This window comes from Procambarus clarkii, chromosome 56 (genome assembly GCF_040958095.1).
Source record: "Procambarus clarkii isolate CNS0578487 chromosome 56, FALCON_Pclarkii_2.0, whole genome shotgun sequence".
In the NCBI taxonomy this organism is placed as follows: domain Eukaryota; kingdom Metazoa; phylum Arthropoda; class Malacostraca; order Decapoda; family Cambaridae; genus Procambarus; species Procambarus clarkii.
In genome coordinates, this window is record NC_091205.1 from 28,875,185 (window position 1) to 28,895,380 (window position 20,196).

The window sequence follows — 20,196 nt, forward strand, 5'->3', positions numbered from 1 at the left end:
TGACCACACACCTTGCCCACACACACCCCACACACCTTGCCCACACACACCCCACACCTTGACCACACACACCCCACACCTGGACCACACACCCCACACACCTGGACCACTCACCCCACACCTTGACCACACACCCTACACACCTGGACCACACACCCCACACCTGGACCACACTCACCCCACACCTGGACCACACACACCCCACACCTTGACCACACACCCCACACACCTGGACCACACACCCCACACACCTTGACCACACACCCCACACACCTGGACCACTCACCCCACACCTTGAGCACACACCCCACAACATCCCGTATCCCAGTAAAGAAATATATATTGACCACTGCCACAGATAATGTCCCGGGGCACACACGGGGACCTGCCCCAGTAATTAATAGTCAGAGGACCACATGTTCCTTCAACACAGTGTGTGTGTGTGTGTGTGTGTGTGTGTGTGTGTGTATTCGCATACTTCAACTCGCCTGTTTGTTCCTGCAGGGTGGAGTCTACAGGCACAGATGGAGCCTCTTGGACCCCGCTTATCTCGCCACCGGTTGTTTAGAGCAATGACTCTGGTCCGAGATCTCTATAATGTAATCCACTTTTAACATTATGATTAGAGTTTGATTCCACACGTTCCTTTCCTGTTCCTTTAGTTCATTTCATTCTCGCACTAATCTTACGCTAAATGAATATTTTCTTACATCTGCATGACTCAAAGTTTGCGGCTTCCAGCCATGTCCCCTTCTTCTGTTCGTATTCCGAGTGAACATTTCGTATTTTTCCACACTGTCAATCCCCCTAAGTATATTGTATGGTTTTATCATGGCTAACTTGTCTTTCGTTTTTTCTAGTGTCGTCAGGTTCAGTTCCTTCAGGCGCTCTTTATACCCATTCCCTCGTAACTCTGGGACGAGCCTCGTCGCAAACTTTTCTTAACCTTTTCCTTATGTGTTTCTTAAGGTTGGGGCTCCATGATGTGGCGGCATACTCTAAAACGGATCTAATGTAGATTCTTTTTTTTGTTTTGTTCTTTTCTTGCAGGGATATTCCTCTAAATGCCTCAACACTTAGGCTCCTGAGTGATGTTCTAACTGTTGCCAGTGTAAAGGTGCTGTTGTTATCCTATTTATGTGTCTCAGGAGTAGATGTCACGTCCACTCCCAGGTCTCTTTCTCGAATCGTCACAAGTAGGTAGTTTCCCTTTATTGTGTACTGCCCCTTTGGTCTCCTTTTTATGACTAGACATTTAAGCTGTGCTCGCGTATTCGTCACCAATTGCCATCAATTGTCATCAATTCGTCACCAATTTCATCAAGATATCCAGGGGTTGTAAATCAAACCACGGCATAATTATAAATACACCAGTTTACTTTATGGTATGATAACTAAAGAAAGATCACCAGAATATATAGCACGGCACAAAGTTAAATATTAAATAAAACAGTAATGAGCTGATAACAGAGAGAGAGATAGAGATGAGAGATATAATTATTAAATATCATACCAGACCAAATAATCCACACCCAAGCTCAACCAACACAAAATACAACTTAACACACTCCGGTCACTCAAGAACTCCACTCAGGGACTGATGCTCCTACCTCACACGACCAAGCACTTGGGATGGACGGTAGAGCGACGGTTTCACTTCATGCAGGTCGGTGTTCAATCCCCGACCGTCCACAAGTGTTTGGCACCATTCCCCCCCCCCCACCCACCTTCCTTCCGTCCCATCCCAAATCTTTATCCTTCTTGAGGTTATCTTGAGATGATTTCGGGGCTTTAGTGTCCCCGCGGCCCGGTCCTCGACCAGGCCTCCACCCCCAGGAAGCAGCCCGTGACAGCTGACTAACACCCAGGTACCTATTTTACTGCTAGGTAACAAGGGCATAGGGTGAAAGAAACTCTGCCCATTGTTTCTATCCGGCACCCGGGATCGAACCCGGGACCACAGGATCACAAGTCCAGCGTGCTGACCGCTCGGCCGACCGGCTCCCTGACCTTTCCCTTCCCTTCCTACCTCACAGACTGCCCCGCTCCACCGACCAAGAACACACCCGCCAAACACACACCGAAACTACGACGTTGGTACAACGTTCGAGCACGTTTTAACACCTAACCAGTTATAACAACCAATATTACGGGCTTACCATAGCACATGCTACATGGACACTTCGTTCTAAGTAGCTAAATCTGAAACAACAAGACAAACAACAACCACCAATATAGCAAGTTGTAACAACGTTCTAATACGTCATAAACACGTTAAGGCAAGATGTAACAACTTTATTACAAGTTGTAACAAGCGGAAAATAGAGACAGTTTCGGTGTGTGTTTCCAGGGCAGTAACCAACTATGACTGACCAAAACTCTTAACAGACACAAACACTCTGTGATAATTACTCACAAACGCGTCTATACAAAAGTATGTAATATTATATATTCAGGAATAACAACTTAAAATAATATGCGTTTTATAAGGAAAATAATAAATGAATGCAATACAAAATTGGTAAAAATGGCGACCACCAGTACACGTGACAGTGCCCGTGTACAGTACCTGTCCACTGAGGCGATGCCCACATGACCGTCTCTCATACAATATAATACAACAGAGTAAATACAATAACATAACTGAACACACGTCATCAAGCTGAAATAGTTTGTGCTGAAAAACATGTGGTAATTGTATTCATATATGACAAACTGAGGAGATGAATATATAATTATGCATACATTAACAACAGTGAGAGTCAGGTTTACATTTCCATCCCTTAACATCTGCTCGTGTTGACCTCCAGGAGCATAACTTTGACCATCTGTGCAGCTTGTTCACGTCCTCTTGGAAGATCCTACAGTCCTCCTTTGTCGCAACTTGTCTCATTCATTTATCTTCATCCACAAACATCAACATATAATCAGATGACGAGTCACAATAACTTGGCTGAAGATATGACGACCAAACCCCACATTAGAAGATAGAGGAACGACGACGATTCGGTCCGTCCTGGAGCATTTGCCTCCACTCTACACAGACGCCGTCTTGTTGACTCAGCTCTGATACACAACCTCCCCCAAAACTGATTTGATTGTTGCCGCCGTTGGCGGCTAGTTAATTGTGAACCTCATATTCATCCTGTGAGCGGTAGCGCAAAAGCATTACAGAGGGCACAAAAGGTCTTTATCAGACCTCATCTTAGATTATTACATAAACAATTTCATCTATCCTTCACACCTTATAGTTACTATGTCAACTAGTTACAGACAAAGTGCTATTTCAAGAGCTACAACATGAACCTCAGTCCTGGCTTTGTTGCTGTTGACTCTTCCCTTCACAGTACATACTAAGATGCTCCAACCTTCCTAACAAACGTGACCTGACTTACACCTACCCTTATTCTTACTCTGTTCTTTTCTTTAATCCTATCACTTCCCGGCTTTCTTCACCCATTTTTATAATCATCCCATTCTTACACTCATCCTATTCTTACCTTTCACCTTCCTCTTACCTTTCCTAGAAACAACCTTCTTCTCTTACCGTCTCCTCACCTCACTCTCTTACCGTATTTATTTACCCGTACCATCCTTTCTTCTTTACGGGCTCGCCATAGTCCGTGCTACATGGACATTTCGTTCTGAGTAGCTAAATCTAAAACAACAACAATCCTTTCTTCTTTTACGGGCTATTCATGCCCGTGCCACCTCTTGGGTGGCTTAATCCTCATTAATCATCAGTCAATCTTCTCTTCTATCACACGATTTGAGAGAAGATCGTGTGATAGATCCTGGACCGAAACGACCGTCCTGGATCGACGTTTCGGTCCAGGACGGAGCTAAACGTCGTAGGTTCTCCACCTTCGGATGTGTGGTTTAGTCATCATCGACATAAATTACATGTCTAGAGGGTCTTTTATGTATATTTGAAATAGAATTGGTCCTAGCAACGATCCTTGAGGTACTCCACTCGTTACTGTTCACCAGTCCGACTTCTTGCCCCTTACATCGACATAAATTACATGTCTTGTAATTAAGTAATTTAAGGTAAGGGGCAAGAAGTCGGACTGGTGAACAGTAACGAGTGGAGTACCTCAAGGATCGGTGCTGGGACCAATTCTATTTCAAATATAAATAAAAGACCCTCTAGACATGCAATTTATGTCGATGATATAAATTACATAACATGTAATTACATTTAATTACAAGATGATTAATTATAAGATGATATAAATTACTTGCCCCTTACTCTCTGGCTCTTTACTGTTAGGTAGTCCTTACCCATGCTAGGGCCTTGCTGCTTACTCCTGCCTGCCTCTCAAATTTGTATATTAATCTCCTGTGCGATATTTTATCAAAAGCTTTTTGGCAGTCCGGAAATATGCAATCTGTCCATTATTTCCTGTCCTGCCATATTTTTGTTACTACTATATCATAAAATTCCAAGTTTGTTAGGTATGATTTCCCTTCTCTAAACCCATGTTGGTGTTAGTTTACATACCTAATGTTCTCCAGGTGTGTAACCAGTCTTATCCTGATTATTCTTTCAAGTACTTTACAGGAGATGCTTATCAGTGATACTGGTCTCTAGTTAAGTGCCTCGTCCCTATGTCCTTTTTTGAAAACTGGTACCACATTTGCCTTTTTCCAACAACTGGGCTGGGCTCCCTTCATAAGTGACTCTTTATAGTTCCTTGCTAGAGGCACTCTGAGTGCCTGGGCAGCCTCTTTTAGTATCCATGGTGATACATTGTCTGGTCCATGCAGCTGCTTCAGTTTCATCCAGTGTTGTTAACTGTTTCATTACTGCCTCTGCTGTCACTTCTATATCCGTTAGTCTCTCATCTTGGGTCATTTCTTCTTCTAACAATGGGAGCTGCTTGGGCTCGGTTGTGAACACTCCATGGAAACTGACATTAAGTACTTCTCAGATCATATCATTCATTTTAGTTTCCACTATTGCAATTATATCTGGATCTGCTTCACTAACCCTTTCTTTTATTTCCTCTGCTCTGTTGGATACCCCATCAGCTTTGGTGTATCTTGAGACTTCTTGGAAACTGTTACCAGAGTTCTTGTAGCGCATCTGACCATGTCTCCCTCGTTGTGTGCTGCGGATGGGGTCTGGGCAGCTAAGGTGGGTGTGGGAGTGTGTGTGTGTGTGTGTGTGTGTACTCACCTATTTGTACTCACCTATTTGTACCCACCTATTTATGCCTGCAAGATCGAGCATTGACTCTTGGATCCTGCCTTTCGAGCCATCGGCTGTTTACAGCAATGGCTCCGGTCCTATTTCCCTATCAAATCTAGTTTTAAAATTATGAATAGAGTTTGCTTCCACAACCTGCTCCTTAAGTGCATTCCATTTTTCCACTACTCTCACGCTAAAAGGAAACTTCCTAACATCTCTGACTCATCTGAGTTTCCAGCTTCCACCCATGACCCCTCGTTCTGTTACTATTACATGTGAACATTCCTTCGATTTCCACTGTCAATTCCCCTGAGTATTTTATATGTTCCTATCATATTCCCCCTCTCCCTTCTTTTTTCCAGTGTCGTAAGGTTCTGTTCCTTCAAGTGCTCTTCATATCATATCCCTCGTAACTCTGGTACAATCCTCGTCACAAACTTCTGAACCTTTTCCAGTTTTCTTATGTGTTTCTTCAGGTGGAGACTCCATGATGGTGCGGCATACTCCAAGACTGGTCTCACGTAGGCAGTGTAAAGCGCCCTAAATGCCTCCTCACTTACCTTTCTGAATGATGATCTAACTTTTGCCAGTGTAGAGTACGCTGCTGTCAATATCCTATTTATATGTGCTTCAGGAGATAGATTAGGTGTTACGTCCATTCCCAGGTCTCTTTCTCGAATCGGTACAGGTAGGCAGTTCCCCTTCGTTGTATACTGTTCCTTTGGTCTCCTATCTCCTTATTCCATTTCCATAACTTTGCATTTGCTCGTGTTGAACTCCAGTAGCCATTTCTTTGAACCATCTCTGCAACCTGTTCAAGTCCTCTTGGAGGATCCTGTAATCCTCATCTGTCTCTACTCTTCTCATTAATTTTGCATCATTCGCGAACATCGACATCGACAAAGAGCGGGGCTCTTTGGTCCCGCCTCTCAACTGTCAATCAACAGGTGTACAGGTTCCTGAGCCTATTGGGCTCTATCATATCTACACTTGAAACTGTGTATGGAGTCAGCCTCCACCACATCACTTCCTAGTGCATTCCATTTGTCAACCACTTTGACACTAAAAAAGTTCTTTCTAATATCTCTGTGGCTCATTTGGGCACTCAGTTTCCACCTGTGTCCCCTAGTTCGTGTTCCCCTTGTGTTAAATAGTCTGTCTTCATCTTCCCTTATATAAATATATTTATAAATATATTTAGATATATAGATATATATATTTATCTATGTGTGTGTGTGTGTGTACACACCTAGTTGTACTCACTTAGTTGTGCTTGCGGGGGTTGAGCACTTAGGTCCCGCCCCTCAATGTGTGTGCGTGCGTGCGTGCGTGTGATAGAGAGCTGACCCTACCATAACACTGACAGGAGACAACAAGCGTGACGTTGGGCTAATAACAGATGAAGGGAAGGCCAATACCGGAGACTCCGCCTCACAAACGCCTCAACCACAAAGGGAAAACTGTATTTCACTGACAAATTATGAGTTTGTTTGTTTTACAAGAATCACCGCTGCAAATCGCCAATCTGCTCCCGGAGTCAACATCTCGTGCAGGTCTCTCCCTCCCAGCTCAAATCTCACCAGTATTTATTACAAAAAACAAATTGCAAAACACAGAACAGTTGGGTACAGTAAATGTTTTCCGTTTCTTTCCGATGGCGGTGTTTTTTGGTTTTAGCAGACATGTTGCAAGTTTAAAGCAAGGGAGGTAATATTTCTTGGTCATGGGCGGCGGCAGTAGCGAGGGTGAGGCGAGGGTCACAGGGACCCACGAGTGAGATAAATGGGTCTTGGTTGTGGTTTGTGTGTGTAGAACTGGGGCGGGGGCCCTCACTTTGGGTCTTGGTTGGGGGGCCCTCGCCTTGGGTCGTGGTTGGGGGGCCCTCGCCTTGGGTCGTGGTTGGGGGGCCCTCGCCTTGGGTCGTGGTTGGGGGGCCCTCGCCTTGGGTCGTGGTCGGGGGCCCTCGCCTTGGGTCGTGGTCGGGGGCCCTCGCCTTGGGTCGTGGTTGGGGGGCCCTCGCCTTGGGTCGTGGTTGGGGGGCCCTCGCCTTGGGTCGTGGTTGGGGGGCCCTCACCTTGGGTCGTGGTTGGGGGCCCTCACCTTGGGTCGTGGTTGGGGGGTCCTCACCTTGGGTCGTGGTTGGGGGGTCCTCGCCTTGGGTCGTGGTTGGGGGGCCCTCGCCTTGGGTCGTGGTTGGGGGGCCCTCGCCTTGGGTCGTGGTTGGGGGGCCCTCGCCTTGGGTCGTGGTTGGGGGGCCATCGCCTTGGGTCGTGGTTGGGGGGTCCTCACCTTGAGTCGTGGTTGGGGGGGCCCTCACCTTGGGTCGTGGTTGGGGGGTCCTCACCTTGGGTCGTGGTTGGGGGTCCTCACCTTGGGTCGTGGTTGGGGGGTCCTCACCTTGGGTCGTGGTTGGGGGGCCCTCACCTTGGGTCGTGGTTGGGGGGCCCTCGCCTTGGGTCGTGGTCCGGGGCCCTCGCCTTGGGTCGTGGTCGGGGGGCCCTCGCCTTGGGTCGTAGTTGGGGGGCCCTCGCCTTGGGTCGTGGTTGGGGGGGCCCCACCTTGGGTCGTGGTTGGGGGGTCCTCGCCTTGGGTCGTGGTTGGGGGCCCTCGCCTTGGGTCGTGGTCCGGGGCCCTTGCCTTGGGTCGTGGTCCGGGGCCCTCGCCTTGGGTCGTGGTTGGGGGGTCCTCGCCTTGGGTCGTGGTTGGGGGGCCCTCGCCTTGGGTCGTGGTCCGGGGCCCTTGCCTTGGGTCGTGGTCCGGGGCCCTCGCCTTGGGTCGTGGTCCGGGGCCCTCGCCTTGGGTCGTGGTCCGGGGCCCTCGCCTTGGGTCGTGGACCGGGGCCCTCGCCTTGGGTTGTGGTCCGGGTCCCTTGCCTTGGGTCGTGGTCCGGGGCCCTCGCCTTGGGTCGTGGTTGGGGGGTCCTCACCTTGGGTCGTGGTTGGGGGGCCCTCACCTTGGGTCGTGGTTGGGGGGCCCTCACCTTGGGTCGTGGTTGGGGGGCCCTCGCCTTGGGTCGTGGTCCGGGGCCCTCGCCTTGGGTCGTGGTCCGGTGCCCTCGCCTTGGGTCGTGGTCCGGGGCCCTCGCCTTGGGTCGTGGTCCGGGGCCCTCGCCTTGGGTTGTGGTCCGGGGCCCTCGCCTTGGGTCGTGGTTGGGGGGCCCTCACCTTGGGTCGTGGTTGGGGGGCCCTCACCTTGGGTCGTGGTTGGGGGGCCCTCACCTTGGGTCGTGGTTGGGGGGCCCTCACCTTGGGTCGTGGTTGGGGGGCCCTCACCTTGGGTCGTGGTTGGGGGGCCCCTCGCCTTGGGTCGTGGTTGGGGGGCCCTCGCCTTGGGTCGTGGTCGGGGGGTCCTCACCTTGGGTCGTGGTTGGGGGGCCCTCGCCTTGGGTCGTGGTCCGGAGCCCTCGCCTTGGGTCGTGGTTGGGGGGTCCTTACCTTGGGTCGTAGTTGGGGGGCCCTCGCCTTGGGTCGTGGTTGGGGGGCCCTCGCCTTGGGTCGTGGTTGGGGGGCCCTCGCCTTGGGTCGTGGTTGGGGGGCCCTCGCCTTGGGTCGTGGTCGGGGGGTCCTCACCTTGGGTCGTGGTTGGGGGGTCCTCACCTTGGGTCGTGGTTGGGGGGTCCTCACCTTGGGTCGTGGTTGGGGGGTCCTCGCCTTGGGTCGTGGCCCGGGGCCCTCGCCTTGGGTCGTTGTCGGGGGGTCCTCGCCTTGGGTCGTGGTTGGGGGGCCCTCGCCTTGGGTCGTGGTTGGGGGGCCCTCACCTTGGGTCGTGGTTGGGGGGCCCTCACCTTGGGTCGTGGTTGGGGGGCCCTCACCTTGGGTCGTGGTTGGGGGGCCCTCGCCTTGGGTCGTGGTTGGGGGGCCCTCGCCTTGGGTCGTGGTTGGGGGTCCTCACCTTGGATCGTGGTTGGGGGGTCCTCGCCTTGGGTCGTGGTTGGGGGTCCTCACCTTGGATCGTGGTTGGGGGGTCCTCGCCTTGGGTCGTGGTCCGGGGCCCTCGCCTTGGGTCGTGGTCGGGGGGTCCTCGCCTTGGGTCGTGGTTGGGGGGCCCTCGCCTTGGGTCGTGGTTGGGGGGCCCTCGCCTTGGGTCGTGGTCCGGGGCCCTCGCCTTGGGTCGTGGTCCGGGGTCCTCGCCTTGGGTCGTGGTCGGGGGCCCTCGCCTTGGGTCGTGGTCCGGGGCCCTCGCCTTGGGTCGTGGTCCGGGGCCCTCGCCTTGGGTCGTGGTCCGGGGCCCTCGCCTTGGGTCGTGGTCCGGGGTCCTCGCCTTGGGTCGTGGTCCGGGGCCCTCGCCTTGGGTCGTGGTCCGGGGTCCTCACCTTGGGTCGTGGTTGGGGGGCCCTCGCCTTGGGTCGTGGTCCGGAGCCCTCGCCTTGGGTCGTGGTCCGGGGCCCTCGCCTTGGGTCGTGGTTGGGGGGTCCTCACCTTGGCTCGTGGTTGGGGGGCCCTCGCCTTGGGTCGTGGTTGGGGGGCCCTCGCCTTGGGTCGTGGTCGGGGGGTCCTCACCTTGGGTCGTGGTTGGGGGTCCTCACCTTGGGTCGTGGTTGGGGGGTCCTCACCTTGGGTCGTGGTTGGGGGGTCCTCGCCTTGGGTCGTGGTCCGGGGCCCTCGCCTTGGGTCGTGGTTGGGGGGCCCTCGCCTTGGGTCGTGGTCCGGAGCCCTCGCCTTGGGTCGTGGTCCGGGGCCCTCGCCTTGGGTCGTGGTTGGGGGGTCCTCACCTTGGCTCGTGGTTGGGGGGTCCTCGCCTTGGGTCGTGGTTGGGGGGCCCTCGCCTTGGGTCGTGGTCGGGGGGCCCTCGCCTTGGGTCGTGGTCGGGGGGTCCTCACCTTGGGTCGTGGTTGGGGGTCCTCACCTTGGGTCGTGGTTGGGGGGTCCTCACCTTGGGTCGTGATCGGGGGGTCCTCGCCTTGGGTCGTGGTCCGGGGCCCTCGCCTTGGGTCGTGGTCGGGGGGTCCTCACCTTGGGTCGTGGTTGGGGGGCCCTCGCCTTGGGTCGTGGTCCGGAGCCCTCGCCTTGGGTCGTGGTTGGGGGGTCCTTACCTTGGGTCGTAGTTGGGGGGTCCTCGCCTTGGGTCGTGGTTGGGGGGCCCTCGCCTTGGGTCGTGGTTGGGGGGCCCTCGCCTTGGGTCGTGGTTGGGGGGCCCTCGCCTTGGGTCGTGGTCGGGGGGTCCTCACCTTGGGTCGTGGTTGGGGGGTCCTCACCTTGGGTCGTGGTTGGGGGGTCCTCACCTTGGGTCGTGGTTGGGGGGTCCTCGCCTTGGGTCGTGGCCCGGGGCCCTCGCCTTGGGTCGTTGTCGGGGGGTCCTCGCCTTGGGTCGTGGTTGGGGGGCCCTCGCCTTGGGTCGTGGTTGGGGGGCCCTCACCTTGGGTCGTGGTTGGGGGGCCCTCACCTTGGGTCGTGGTTGGGGGGCCCTCGCCTTGGGTCGTGGTTGGGGGGCCCTCGCCTTGGGTCGTGGTTGGGGGGCCCTCGCCTTGGGTCGTGGTTGGGGGTCCTCACCTTGGATCGTGGTTGGGGGGTCCTCGCCTTGGGTCGTGGTTGGGGGTCCTCACCTTGGATCGTGGTTGGGGGGTCCTCGCCTTGGGTCGTGGTCCGGGGCCCTCGCCTTGGGTCGTGGTCGGGGGGTCCTCGCCTTGGGTCGTGGTTGGGGGGCCCTCGCCTTGGGTCGTGGTTGGGGGGCCCTCGCCTTGGGTCGTGGTCCGGGGCCCTCGCCTTGGGTCGTGGTCCGGGGTCCTCGCCTTGGGTCGTGGTCGGGGGCCCTCGCCTTGGGTCGTGGTCCGGGGCCCTCGCCTTGGGTCGTGGTCCGGGGCCCTCGCCTTGGGTCGTGGTCCGGGGCCCTCGCCTTGGGTCGTGGTCCGGGGTCCTCGCCTTGGGTCGTGGTCCGGGGCCCTCGCCTTGGGTCGTGGTCCGGGGTCCTCGCCTTGGGTCGTGGTTGGGGGGCCCTCGCCTTGGGTCGTGGTCCGGAGCCCTCGCCTTGGGTCGTGGTCCGGGGCCCTCGCCTTGGGTCGTGGTTGGGGGGTCCTCACCTTGGCTCGTGGTTGGGGGGTCCTCGCCTTGGGTCGTGGTTGGGGGGCCCTCGCCTTGGGTCGTGGTTGGGGGGCCCTCGCCTTGGGTCGTGGTCGGGGGGTCCTCACCTTGGGTCGTGGTTGGGGGTCCTCACCTTGGGTCGTGGTTGGGGGGTCCTCACCTTGGGTCGTGGTTGGGGGGCCCTCGCCTTGGGTCGTGGTCCGGGGCCCTCGCCTTGGGTCGTGGTTGGGGGGCCCTCGCCTTGGGTCGTGGTCCGGAGCCCTCGCCTTGGGTCGTGGTCCGGGGCCCTCGCCTTGGGTCGTGGTTGGGGGGTCCTCACCTTGGCTCGTGGTTGGGGGGTCCTCGCCTTGGGTCGTGGTTGGGGGGCCCTCGCCTTGGGTCGTGGTTGGGGGGCCCTCGCCTTGGGTCGTGGTCGGGGGGTCCTCACCTTGGGTCGTGGTTGGGGGTCCTCACCTTGGGTCGTGGTTGGGGGGTCCTCACCTTGGGTCGTGATCGGGGGGTCCTCGCCTTGGGTCGTGGTCCGGGGCCCTCGCCTTGGGTCGTGGTCGGGGGGTCCTCACCTTGGGTCGTGGTCCGGGGCCCTCGCCTTGGGTCGTGGTCGGGGGGTCCTCACCTTGGGTCGTGGTCCGGGGCCCTCGCCTTAGGTCGTGGTCCGGGGCCCTTGCCTTGGGTCGTGGTCCGGGGCCCTCGCCTTGGGTCGTGGTCCGGGGCCCTTGCCTTGGGTCGTGGTCCCTGGCCCTCGCCTTGGGTCGTGGTCCCTGGCCCTCGCCTTGGGTCGTGGTCCGGGGCCCTCGCCTTGGGTCGTGGTCGGGGGCCCTCGCCTTGGGTCGTGGTCGGGGGGTCCTCACCTTGGGTCGTGGTCGGGGGCCCTCGCCTTGGGTCGTTGTCCGGGACCCTCGCCTTGGGTCGTTGTCCGGGGCCCTCGCCTTGGGTCGTGGTCGGGGGCCCTCGCCTTGGGTCGTGGTCGGGGGGTCCTCACCTTGGGTCGTGGTCGGGGGCCCTCGCCTTGGGTCGTGGTCCGGGGCCCTCGCCTTGGGTCGTTGTCCGGGGCCCTCGCCTTGGGTCGTGGTCGGGGGCCCTCGCCTTGGGTCGTGGTCGGGGGGTCCTCACCTTGGGTCGTGGTCGGGCGCCCTCGCCTTGGGTCGTGGTCCGGGGCCCTCGCCTTGGGTCGTGGTCGGGGGCCCTCGCCTTGGGTCGTGGTCGGGGGGTCCTCACCTTGGGTCGTGGTCGGGCGCCCTCGCCTTGGGTCGTGGTCGGGGGCCCTCGCCTTGGGTCGTGGTTGGGGGGCCCTCGCCTTGGGTCGTGGTTGGGGGGCCCTCGCCTTGGGTCGTGGTCGGGGGCCCTCGCCTTGGGTCGTGGTCGGGGGCCCTCGCCTTGGGTCGTGGTTGGGGGGCCCTCGCCTTGGGTCGTGGTTGGGGGGCCCTCGCCTTGGGTCGTGGTCGGGGGCCCTCGCCTTGAGTCGTGGTCGGGGGCCCTCGCCTTGGGTCGTGGTCGGGGGCCCTCGCCTTGGGTCGGGGTTGGGGGCCCTCGCCTTGGGTCGGGGGCCCTCGCCTTGGGTCGTGGTCGGGGGCCCTCGCCTTGGGTCGTGGTTGGGGGCCCTCGCCTTGGGTCGTGGTCCGGGGCCCTCGTCTTGGGTCGTGGTCGGGGGCCCTCGCCTTGGGTCGTGGTCCGGGGCCCTCGTCTTGGGTCGTGGTCGGGGGCCCTCGCCTTGGGTCGTGGCCGGGGGCCCTCGCCTTGGGTCGTGGTCGGGGGCCCTCGCCTTGGGTCGTGGTCGGGGGCCCTCGCCTTGGGTCGTGGTCGGGGGCCCTCGCCTTGGGTCGTGGTCGGGGGCCCTCGCCTTGGGTCGTGGTCGGGGTCCCCAGTGTTGCACTTGGAGGACCGTGGGGATGCGTGTGACTTGCAAGGTAAGACTTCACGGAGCTCTCTTTTCTCCCTCCACTTCTCTCCCCCTCCCCCCCACACCTCCTCCCACACCGCCCCCCACACCTCCCCCCACACCTCCCCCCACACCTCCCCCCACACCGCCCCCCACACCTCCCCCCACACCGCCCCCCCACACCTCCCCCCACACCTCCCCCCACACCTCCCCCCACACCGCCCCCCACACCTCCCCCCCCCCAATGTCTCCAGCGTCCACCTCTGTCTTCCTCCACTTCCCTCCCAGCAAGGACATCTCCGGCACAAATGAAGAACAGTTGGGTCCAGCGAGGAGATTAGATTACACACCAACGGGGATCACTGCCAGATCTCCGTTGCATGAAGTTGAATCTTGTGTTGCAAGACAATCTCTTCCACTCCAGGGGTTGGGTTTTGTCTTGTAGAGCTCTCTTATCTGTGTAAGGGATTGAGCCCCATGATGACACGGGTTGACTGCTCTCTTGTACAGCTCTCTTATCTGTGTAAGGGATTGAGCCCCATGATGACACGGGTTGACTGCAACTAAAACTTTCCTTGCAATGCCCTGTTGACCTTTTCAGGACCTGAATCCACTATTTTAGGAGTCTTATTAACTGAAATTTGTAGGACTAGATTTCTAGGAACCCCCTTTCTAGATTTCTATTGACTGGATTTCTATTGGCCGCTCAGAGTACATGGAGCAGGATACTTTGAGTCGTGTCCACAGAGATCTGGACTCGTTGCTGCAAGTGGAGAGACAAAGGCATATCTTGCTCATGTGGTTTAATATATGTGACAAGTTGGGTTCATGGGAAAAGCCGAAAGGAAAATGGTTACACTCATGAAACTATCTTAAACGGAATTAAAAAATGAACAAGTATTCAACACCTGAGCACTGATGAAGTGGAGACAGTGGTCCGTCAGTGGGGGACCAGTAAAGACAGTGGTCCATCAGTGGTGACCAGTAAAGACAGTGGTCCATCAGTGGGGGAGCAGTAAAGACAGTGGTCCCTCAGTGGGGACCAGTAAGTAAAGACAGTGGTCCATCAGTGGAGACCAGTAAAGACAGTGGTCCTTCAGTGGGGGACCAGTACAGGCAGTGGTCCTTCAGTGGGGGACCAGTAAACACTGTGGTCCTTCAGTGGAGGACCAGTAAACACAGTGGTCCTTTAGTGGGGACCAATAAGTAAAGACAGTGGTCCCTCAGTGGGGACCAGTAAAGACAGTGGTCCCTCAGTGGGGACCAGTAAAGACAGTGGTCAATCAGTGGGGACCAGTAAAGACAGTGGTCAATCAGTGGGGACCAGTAAAGACAATGTAACGGGGGGGGGGGGGGGAAATAGCTTTATCTTGTCCATTATTCCACCCCCCAGTTAACTAACGAGGCCGGGTGAAACAGCTCTCTCTAGTCCGTTATTCCGTCCTCAGTTAGCTAACTATTCTAGAGCACCCCCAGAGTTCCTAAGGCAACCTCTCTCGTTCAACACCTTGTAACCTAGGTGCTAAGACTACAAGGCGCCGTCACTGGATCAGCTACCCGGAACTCTAGAGAGAACTCTAGAATACAGAATCATTGCCACAAACGTATAAGAGAAAGCGAAAGGAAAGAAATGAATAGTGAAGTAATTAGTGAGGGTTTGGGGTGAGAGGTAGAGAGGTGGGAGGAGCGAGGAGGGTCATTAGTTGAAAGTGAGAGTTTAGAGAGGGGTGGAGGGAGAGGAATAGATAGGTAGAAGTAGAAGAGAAGATAGTAGAAGTAGAAGAGTAGATAGTAGAAGTAGAAGAGTAGATAGTAGAAGACGAAATGCTGCCACCATCCATTCTAGATCATCACATACAAGACAAGGAATGGAACTTGTCTGTATCACAAAATTCTCCAAAGATGTTATCAAGGTCATTATTGATATGTCCCATCTCTATCCTGTACTCATTCTAAACCATGAAACCAGTAATCACAGAGGCTTTCTCACCTCAACTCAAAATTTCTAGAAACACAGTGAAAGACCATTTAAATAATAAATTCAACAATTATATTTTTCATGATAAGTATCATAACTTAAGCAATCCAATTAAAATGTTAAAGATTAATATTCAAAGTGAGTCATCCTCCAAGAATCTGAGAACACTACAACTGACTGCCCCTGATCATCACACAACACTTGTAAAACACGACCAAGTCACCTTACTGCTCAACTCACCAAGTGTCTCTGCCTATAACTGGATAGATGGGGGGGGGGGGAGAGTCTGCAGCTGTCAGGCAGCTTCACCCCCGTCCGACCGACAGCCTGTCTCGGCTGTTGTCCTCCTGTTCTGCTGCCTGGTCTTCTGTCTTGTTAAGGCTAATGCTCTCGAATCGATCGCTCTCCGAGTATATATTGGGGAGCCTAGTAACTAACTCCGCCCACAAGTAGATAGCCTCCGGCTCTCTACCAAGCCACTCCTTAAACGTCGGCATGTTTGAAGGCTACCAGGCTCCAATTATGAGATTAGTAGAAGTAAGGTGAAATTCGCATGATCTGACCTCAGGTCACTTGGGGGTCATTAACGCTTTGAGGTGTGAGATCTCAGGCCGACAACCTGGCGCCTTTCCAAATCCCTGTCTGTGACTCATATACTATATATATTTTAAATAAACTAAACCAAACACTTTTACAGTGTTACAACAGTGGTCCATCAATAGGGACCAGTAAAGACAGTGGTCCATCAGTGGAGACCAGTAAAGAAAGTGGTCCGTCAGTGGGGGACCAGTAAAGACAGTGGTCCATCAGTGGAGACCAGTAAAGAAAGTGGTCCATCAGTGGAGACCAGTAAAGACAGTGGTCCATCAGTGGAGACCAGTAAAGACAGTGATCCTTCAGTGGGGGACAAGAAAAGACAGTGGTCCTTCAGTGGGGGACCAGTAAAGACAGTGGTCCCTCAGTGGGGATCAGTAAAGACAGTGGTCCCTCAGTGGTGACCAGTAAAGACAGTGGTCCCTCAGTGGTGACCAGTAAAGACAGTGGTCCCTCAGTGGTGACCAGTAAAGACAGTGGTCCCTCAGTGGTGACCAGTAAAGACAGTGGTCCATCAGAGGTGACCAGTAAAGACAGTGGTCCATCAGAGGTGACCAGTAAAGACAGTGGTCCATCAGTGGTGACCAGTAAAGACAGTGGTCCCTCAGTGGGGGACCAGTAAAGACAGTGGTCCATCAGTGGTGACCAGTAAAGACAGTGGTCCATCAGTGGTGACCAGTAAAGACAGTGGTCCATCAGTTGTGACCAGTAAAGACAGTGGGCCATCAGTGGTGACCAGTAAAGACAGTGGTCCCTCAGTGGTGACCAGTAAAGACAGTGGTCCCTCAGTGGTGACCAGTAAAGACAGTGGTCCCTCAGTGGTAACCAGTAAAGACAGTTGTCCCTCAGTGGGGGAGCAGTAAAGACAGTGGTCCCTCAGTGGGGACCAGTAAGTAAAGACAGTGGTCCTTCAGTGGGGGACCAGTAAAGACAGTGGTCCTTCAGTGGGGGACCAGTACAGGCAGTGGTCCTTCAGTGGGGGACCAGTAAACACAGTGGTCCTTCAGTGGAGGACCAGTAAACACAGTGGTCCTTTAGTGGGGACCAATAAGTAAAGACAGTGGTCCCTCAGTGGGGACCAGTAAAGACAGTGGTCCCTCAGTGGGGACCAGTAAAGACAGTGGTCCCTCAGTGGGGACCAGTAAAGACAGTGGTCAATCAGTGGGGACCAGTAAAGACAGTGGTCAATCAGTGGGGACCAGTAAAGACAATGTAACGGGGGGGGGGGGAAATAGCTTTATCTTGTCCATTATTCCACCCCCCAGTTAACTAACGAGGCCGGGTGAAACAGCTCTCTCTAGTCCGTTATTCCGTCCTCAGTTAGCTAACTATTCTAGAGCACCCCCAGAGTTCCTAAGGCAACCTCTCTCGTTCAACACCTTGTAACCTAGGTGCTAAGACTACAAGGCGCCGTCACTGGATCAGCTACCCGGAACTCTAGAGAGAACTCTAGAATACAGAATCATTGCCACAAACGTATAAGAGAAAGCGAAAGGAAAGAAATGAATAGTGAAGTAATTAGTGAGGGTTTGGGGTGAGAGGTAGAGAGGTGGGAGGAGCGAGGAGGGTCATTAGTTGAAAGTGAGAGTTTAGAGAGGGGTGGAGGGAGAGGAATAGATAGGTAGAAGTAGAAGAGTAGATAGTAGAAGTAGAAGAGTAGATAGTAGAAGACGAAATGCTGCCACCATCCATTCTAGATCATCACATACAAGACAAGGAATGGAACTTGTCTGTATCACAAAATTCTCCAAAGATGTTATCAAGGTCATTATTGATATGTCCCATCTCTATCCTGTACTCATTCTAAACCATGAAACCAGTAATCACAGAGGCTTTCTCACCTCAACTCAAAATTTCTAGAAACACAGTGAAAGACCATTTAAATAATAAATTCAACAATTATATTTTTCATGATAAGTATCATAACTTAAGCAATCCAATTAAAATGTTAAAGATTAATATTCAAAGTGAGTCATCCTCCAAGAATCTGAGAACACTACAACTGACTGCCCCTGATCATCACACAACACTTGTAAAACACGACCAAGTCACCTTACTGCTCAACTCACCAAGTGTCTCTGCCTATAACTGGATAGATGGGGGGGGGGGAGAGTCTGCAGCTGTCAGGCAGCTTCACCCCCGTCCGACCGACAGCCTGTCTCGGCTGTTGTCCTCCTGTTCTGCTGCCTGGTCTTCTGTCTTGTTAAGGCTAATGCTCTCGAATCGATCGCTCTCCGAGTATATATTGGGGAGCCTAGTAACTAACTCCGCCCACAAGTAGATAGCCTCCGGCTCTCTACCAAGCCACTCCTTAAACGTCGGCATGTTTGAAGGCTACCAGGCTCCAATTATGAGATTAGTAGAAGTAAGGTGAAATTCGCATGATCTGACCTCAGGTCACTTGGGGGTCATTAACGCTTTGAGGTGTGAGATCTCAGGCCGACAACCTGGCGCCTTTCCAAATCCCTGTCTGTGACTCATATACTATATATATTTTAAATAAACTAAACCAAACACTTTTACAGTGTTACAACAGTGGTCCATCAATAGGGACCAGTAAAGACAGTGGTCCATCAGTGGAGACCAGTAAAGAAAGTGGTCCGTCAGTGGGGGACCAGTAAAGACAGTGGTCCATCAGTGGAGACCAGTAAAGAAAGTGGTCCATCAGTGGAGACCAGTAAAGACAGTGGTCCATCAGTGGAGACCAGTAAAGACAGTGATCCTTCAGTGGGGGACAAGAAAAGACAGTGGTCCTTCAGTGGGGGACCAGTAAAGACAGTGGTCCCTCAGTGGGGATCAGTAAAGACAGTGGTCCCTCAGTGGGGACCAGTAAAGACAGTGGTCCCTCAGTGGGGACCAGTAAATCAGTGGTCCCTCAGTGGGGACCTATAAGTAAAGACAGTGGTCCCTCAGTGGGGACCAATAAGTAAAGACAGTGGGCCCTCAGTGGGGACCAGCAAAGACAGTGGTCCCTCAGTGGGGGACCAGTAAAGACAGTGGTCCGTCAGTGGGGACCAGTAAAGACAGTGGTCCCTCAGTGGGGGACCAGTAAAGACAGTGGTCACTCAGTAGGGGACCAGTAAAGACAGTGGTCCCTCAGTGGGGACCAGTAAATCAGTGGTCCCTCAGTGGGGACCTATAAGTAAAGACAGTGGTCCCTCAGTGGGGACCAATAAGTAAAGACAGTGGGCCCTCAGTGGGGACCAGTAAAGACAGTGGTCCGTCAGTGGGGACCAGTAAAGACAGTGGTCCATCAGTGGTGACCAGTAAAGACAGTGGTCCATCAGTGGGGACCAGTAAAGACAGTGGTCCTTCAGTGGGGACCAGTAAAGACAGTGGTCCATCAGTGGGGACCAGTAAAGACAGTGGTCCATCAGTGGGGACCAGTAAAGACAGTGGTCCCTCAGTGGGGGACCAGTAAAGACAGTGGTCCGTCAGTGGGGACCAGTAAAGACAGTGGTCCCTCAGTGAGGGACCAGTAAAGACAGTGGTCCCTCAGTGGGGACCAGTAAAGACAGTGGTCCATCAGTGGTGACCAGTAAAGACAGTGGTCCATCAGTGGGGGACCAGTAATGACAGTGGTCCATCAGTGGTGACCAGAAATGACAGTGGTCCATCAGTGGGGGACCAGTAAAGAAAGTGGTCCATCAGTGGGGACCAGTAAAGAAAGTGGTCCATCAGTGGGGACCATTAAAGAAAGTGGTCCATCAGTGGGGACCATTAAAGAAAGTGGTCCATCAGTGGGGACCAGTAAAGAAAGTGGTCCATCAGTGGTGACCAGTAAAGAAAGTGGTCCATCAGTGGGGACCAGTAAAGAAAGTGGTCCATCAGTGGAGACCAGTAAAGAAAGTGGTCCATCAGTGGAGACCAGTAAAGACAGTGGTCCCTCAGTGGGGACCAGTAAAGACAGTGGTCCCTCAGTGGGGACCAGTAAAGACAGTGGTCCCTCAGTGGGGACCAGTAAAGACAGTGGTCCCTCAGTGGGGACCAGTAAAGACAGTGGTCCCTCAGTGGGGACAAGTAAAGACAGTGGGCCCTCAATGGGGACCAATAAGTAAAGACAGTGGTCCCTCAATGGGGACCAGTAAAGACAGTGGTCTCTCAGTGGGGACCAGTAAAGACAGTGGTTCCTCAGTGGGGACCAGTAAAGACAGTGACCCCTCAGTGGGGACCAGTAAAGACTATGGTCCCTCAGTGGGGGACCAGTAAAGACAGTGGTCCCTCAGTGGGGGACCAGTAAAAGCAGTGGCCCTCAGTGGGGGACCAGTAAAGACAGTGGTCCCTCAGTGGGGGACCAGTAAAGACAATGGTCCTTCAGTGGGGGACCAGTACAGACAGTGGTCCTTCAGTGGGGGACCAGTACAGACAGTGGTCCCTCAGTGGGGGACCAGTAAAGACAGTGGTCCTTCAGTGGGGGACCAGTAAAGACAGTGGTCCTTCAGTGGGGACTAGTAAAGACAGTGGTCCCTCAATTGGGACCAATAAGTAAAGACAGTGGTCCCTCAGTGGGGACCAGTAAAGACAGTGGTCCATCAGT

At 54.5% G+C, this 20,196-nt stretch overlaps 1 protein-coding gene across 1 annotated transcript; it reads left to right on the top strand.

Moving 5' to 3' along the window:
- The first annotated feature begins 19,261 nt into the window (after nt 1-19,261).
- Nucleotides 19,262-19,717, top strand: LOC138353230 (protein SPT2 homolog). The gene has a single exon (XM_069306114.1). It carries the CDS (start codon nt 19,262-19,264, stop codon nt 19,715-19,717), a length of 456 nt encoding a protein of 151 aa, XP_069162215.1.
- The last annotated feature ends 479 nt before the right edge of the window (nt 19,718-20,196 follow it).

What these genes read in the sequence shown, in the direction of transcription:
- LOC138353230 (XM_069306114.1), top strand. Translation starts at nt 19,262, where the DNA reads ATGACAGTGGTCCATCAGTGGGGGACCAGTAAAGAAAGTGGTCCATCA.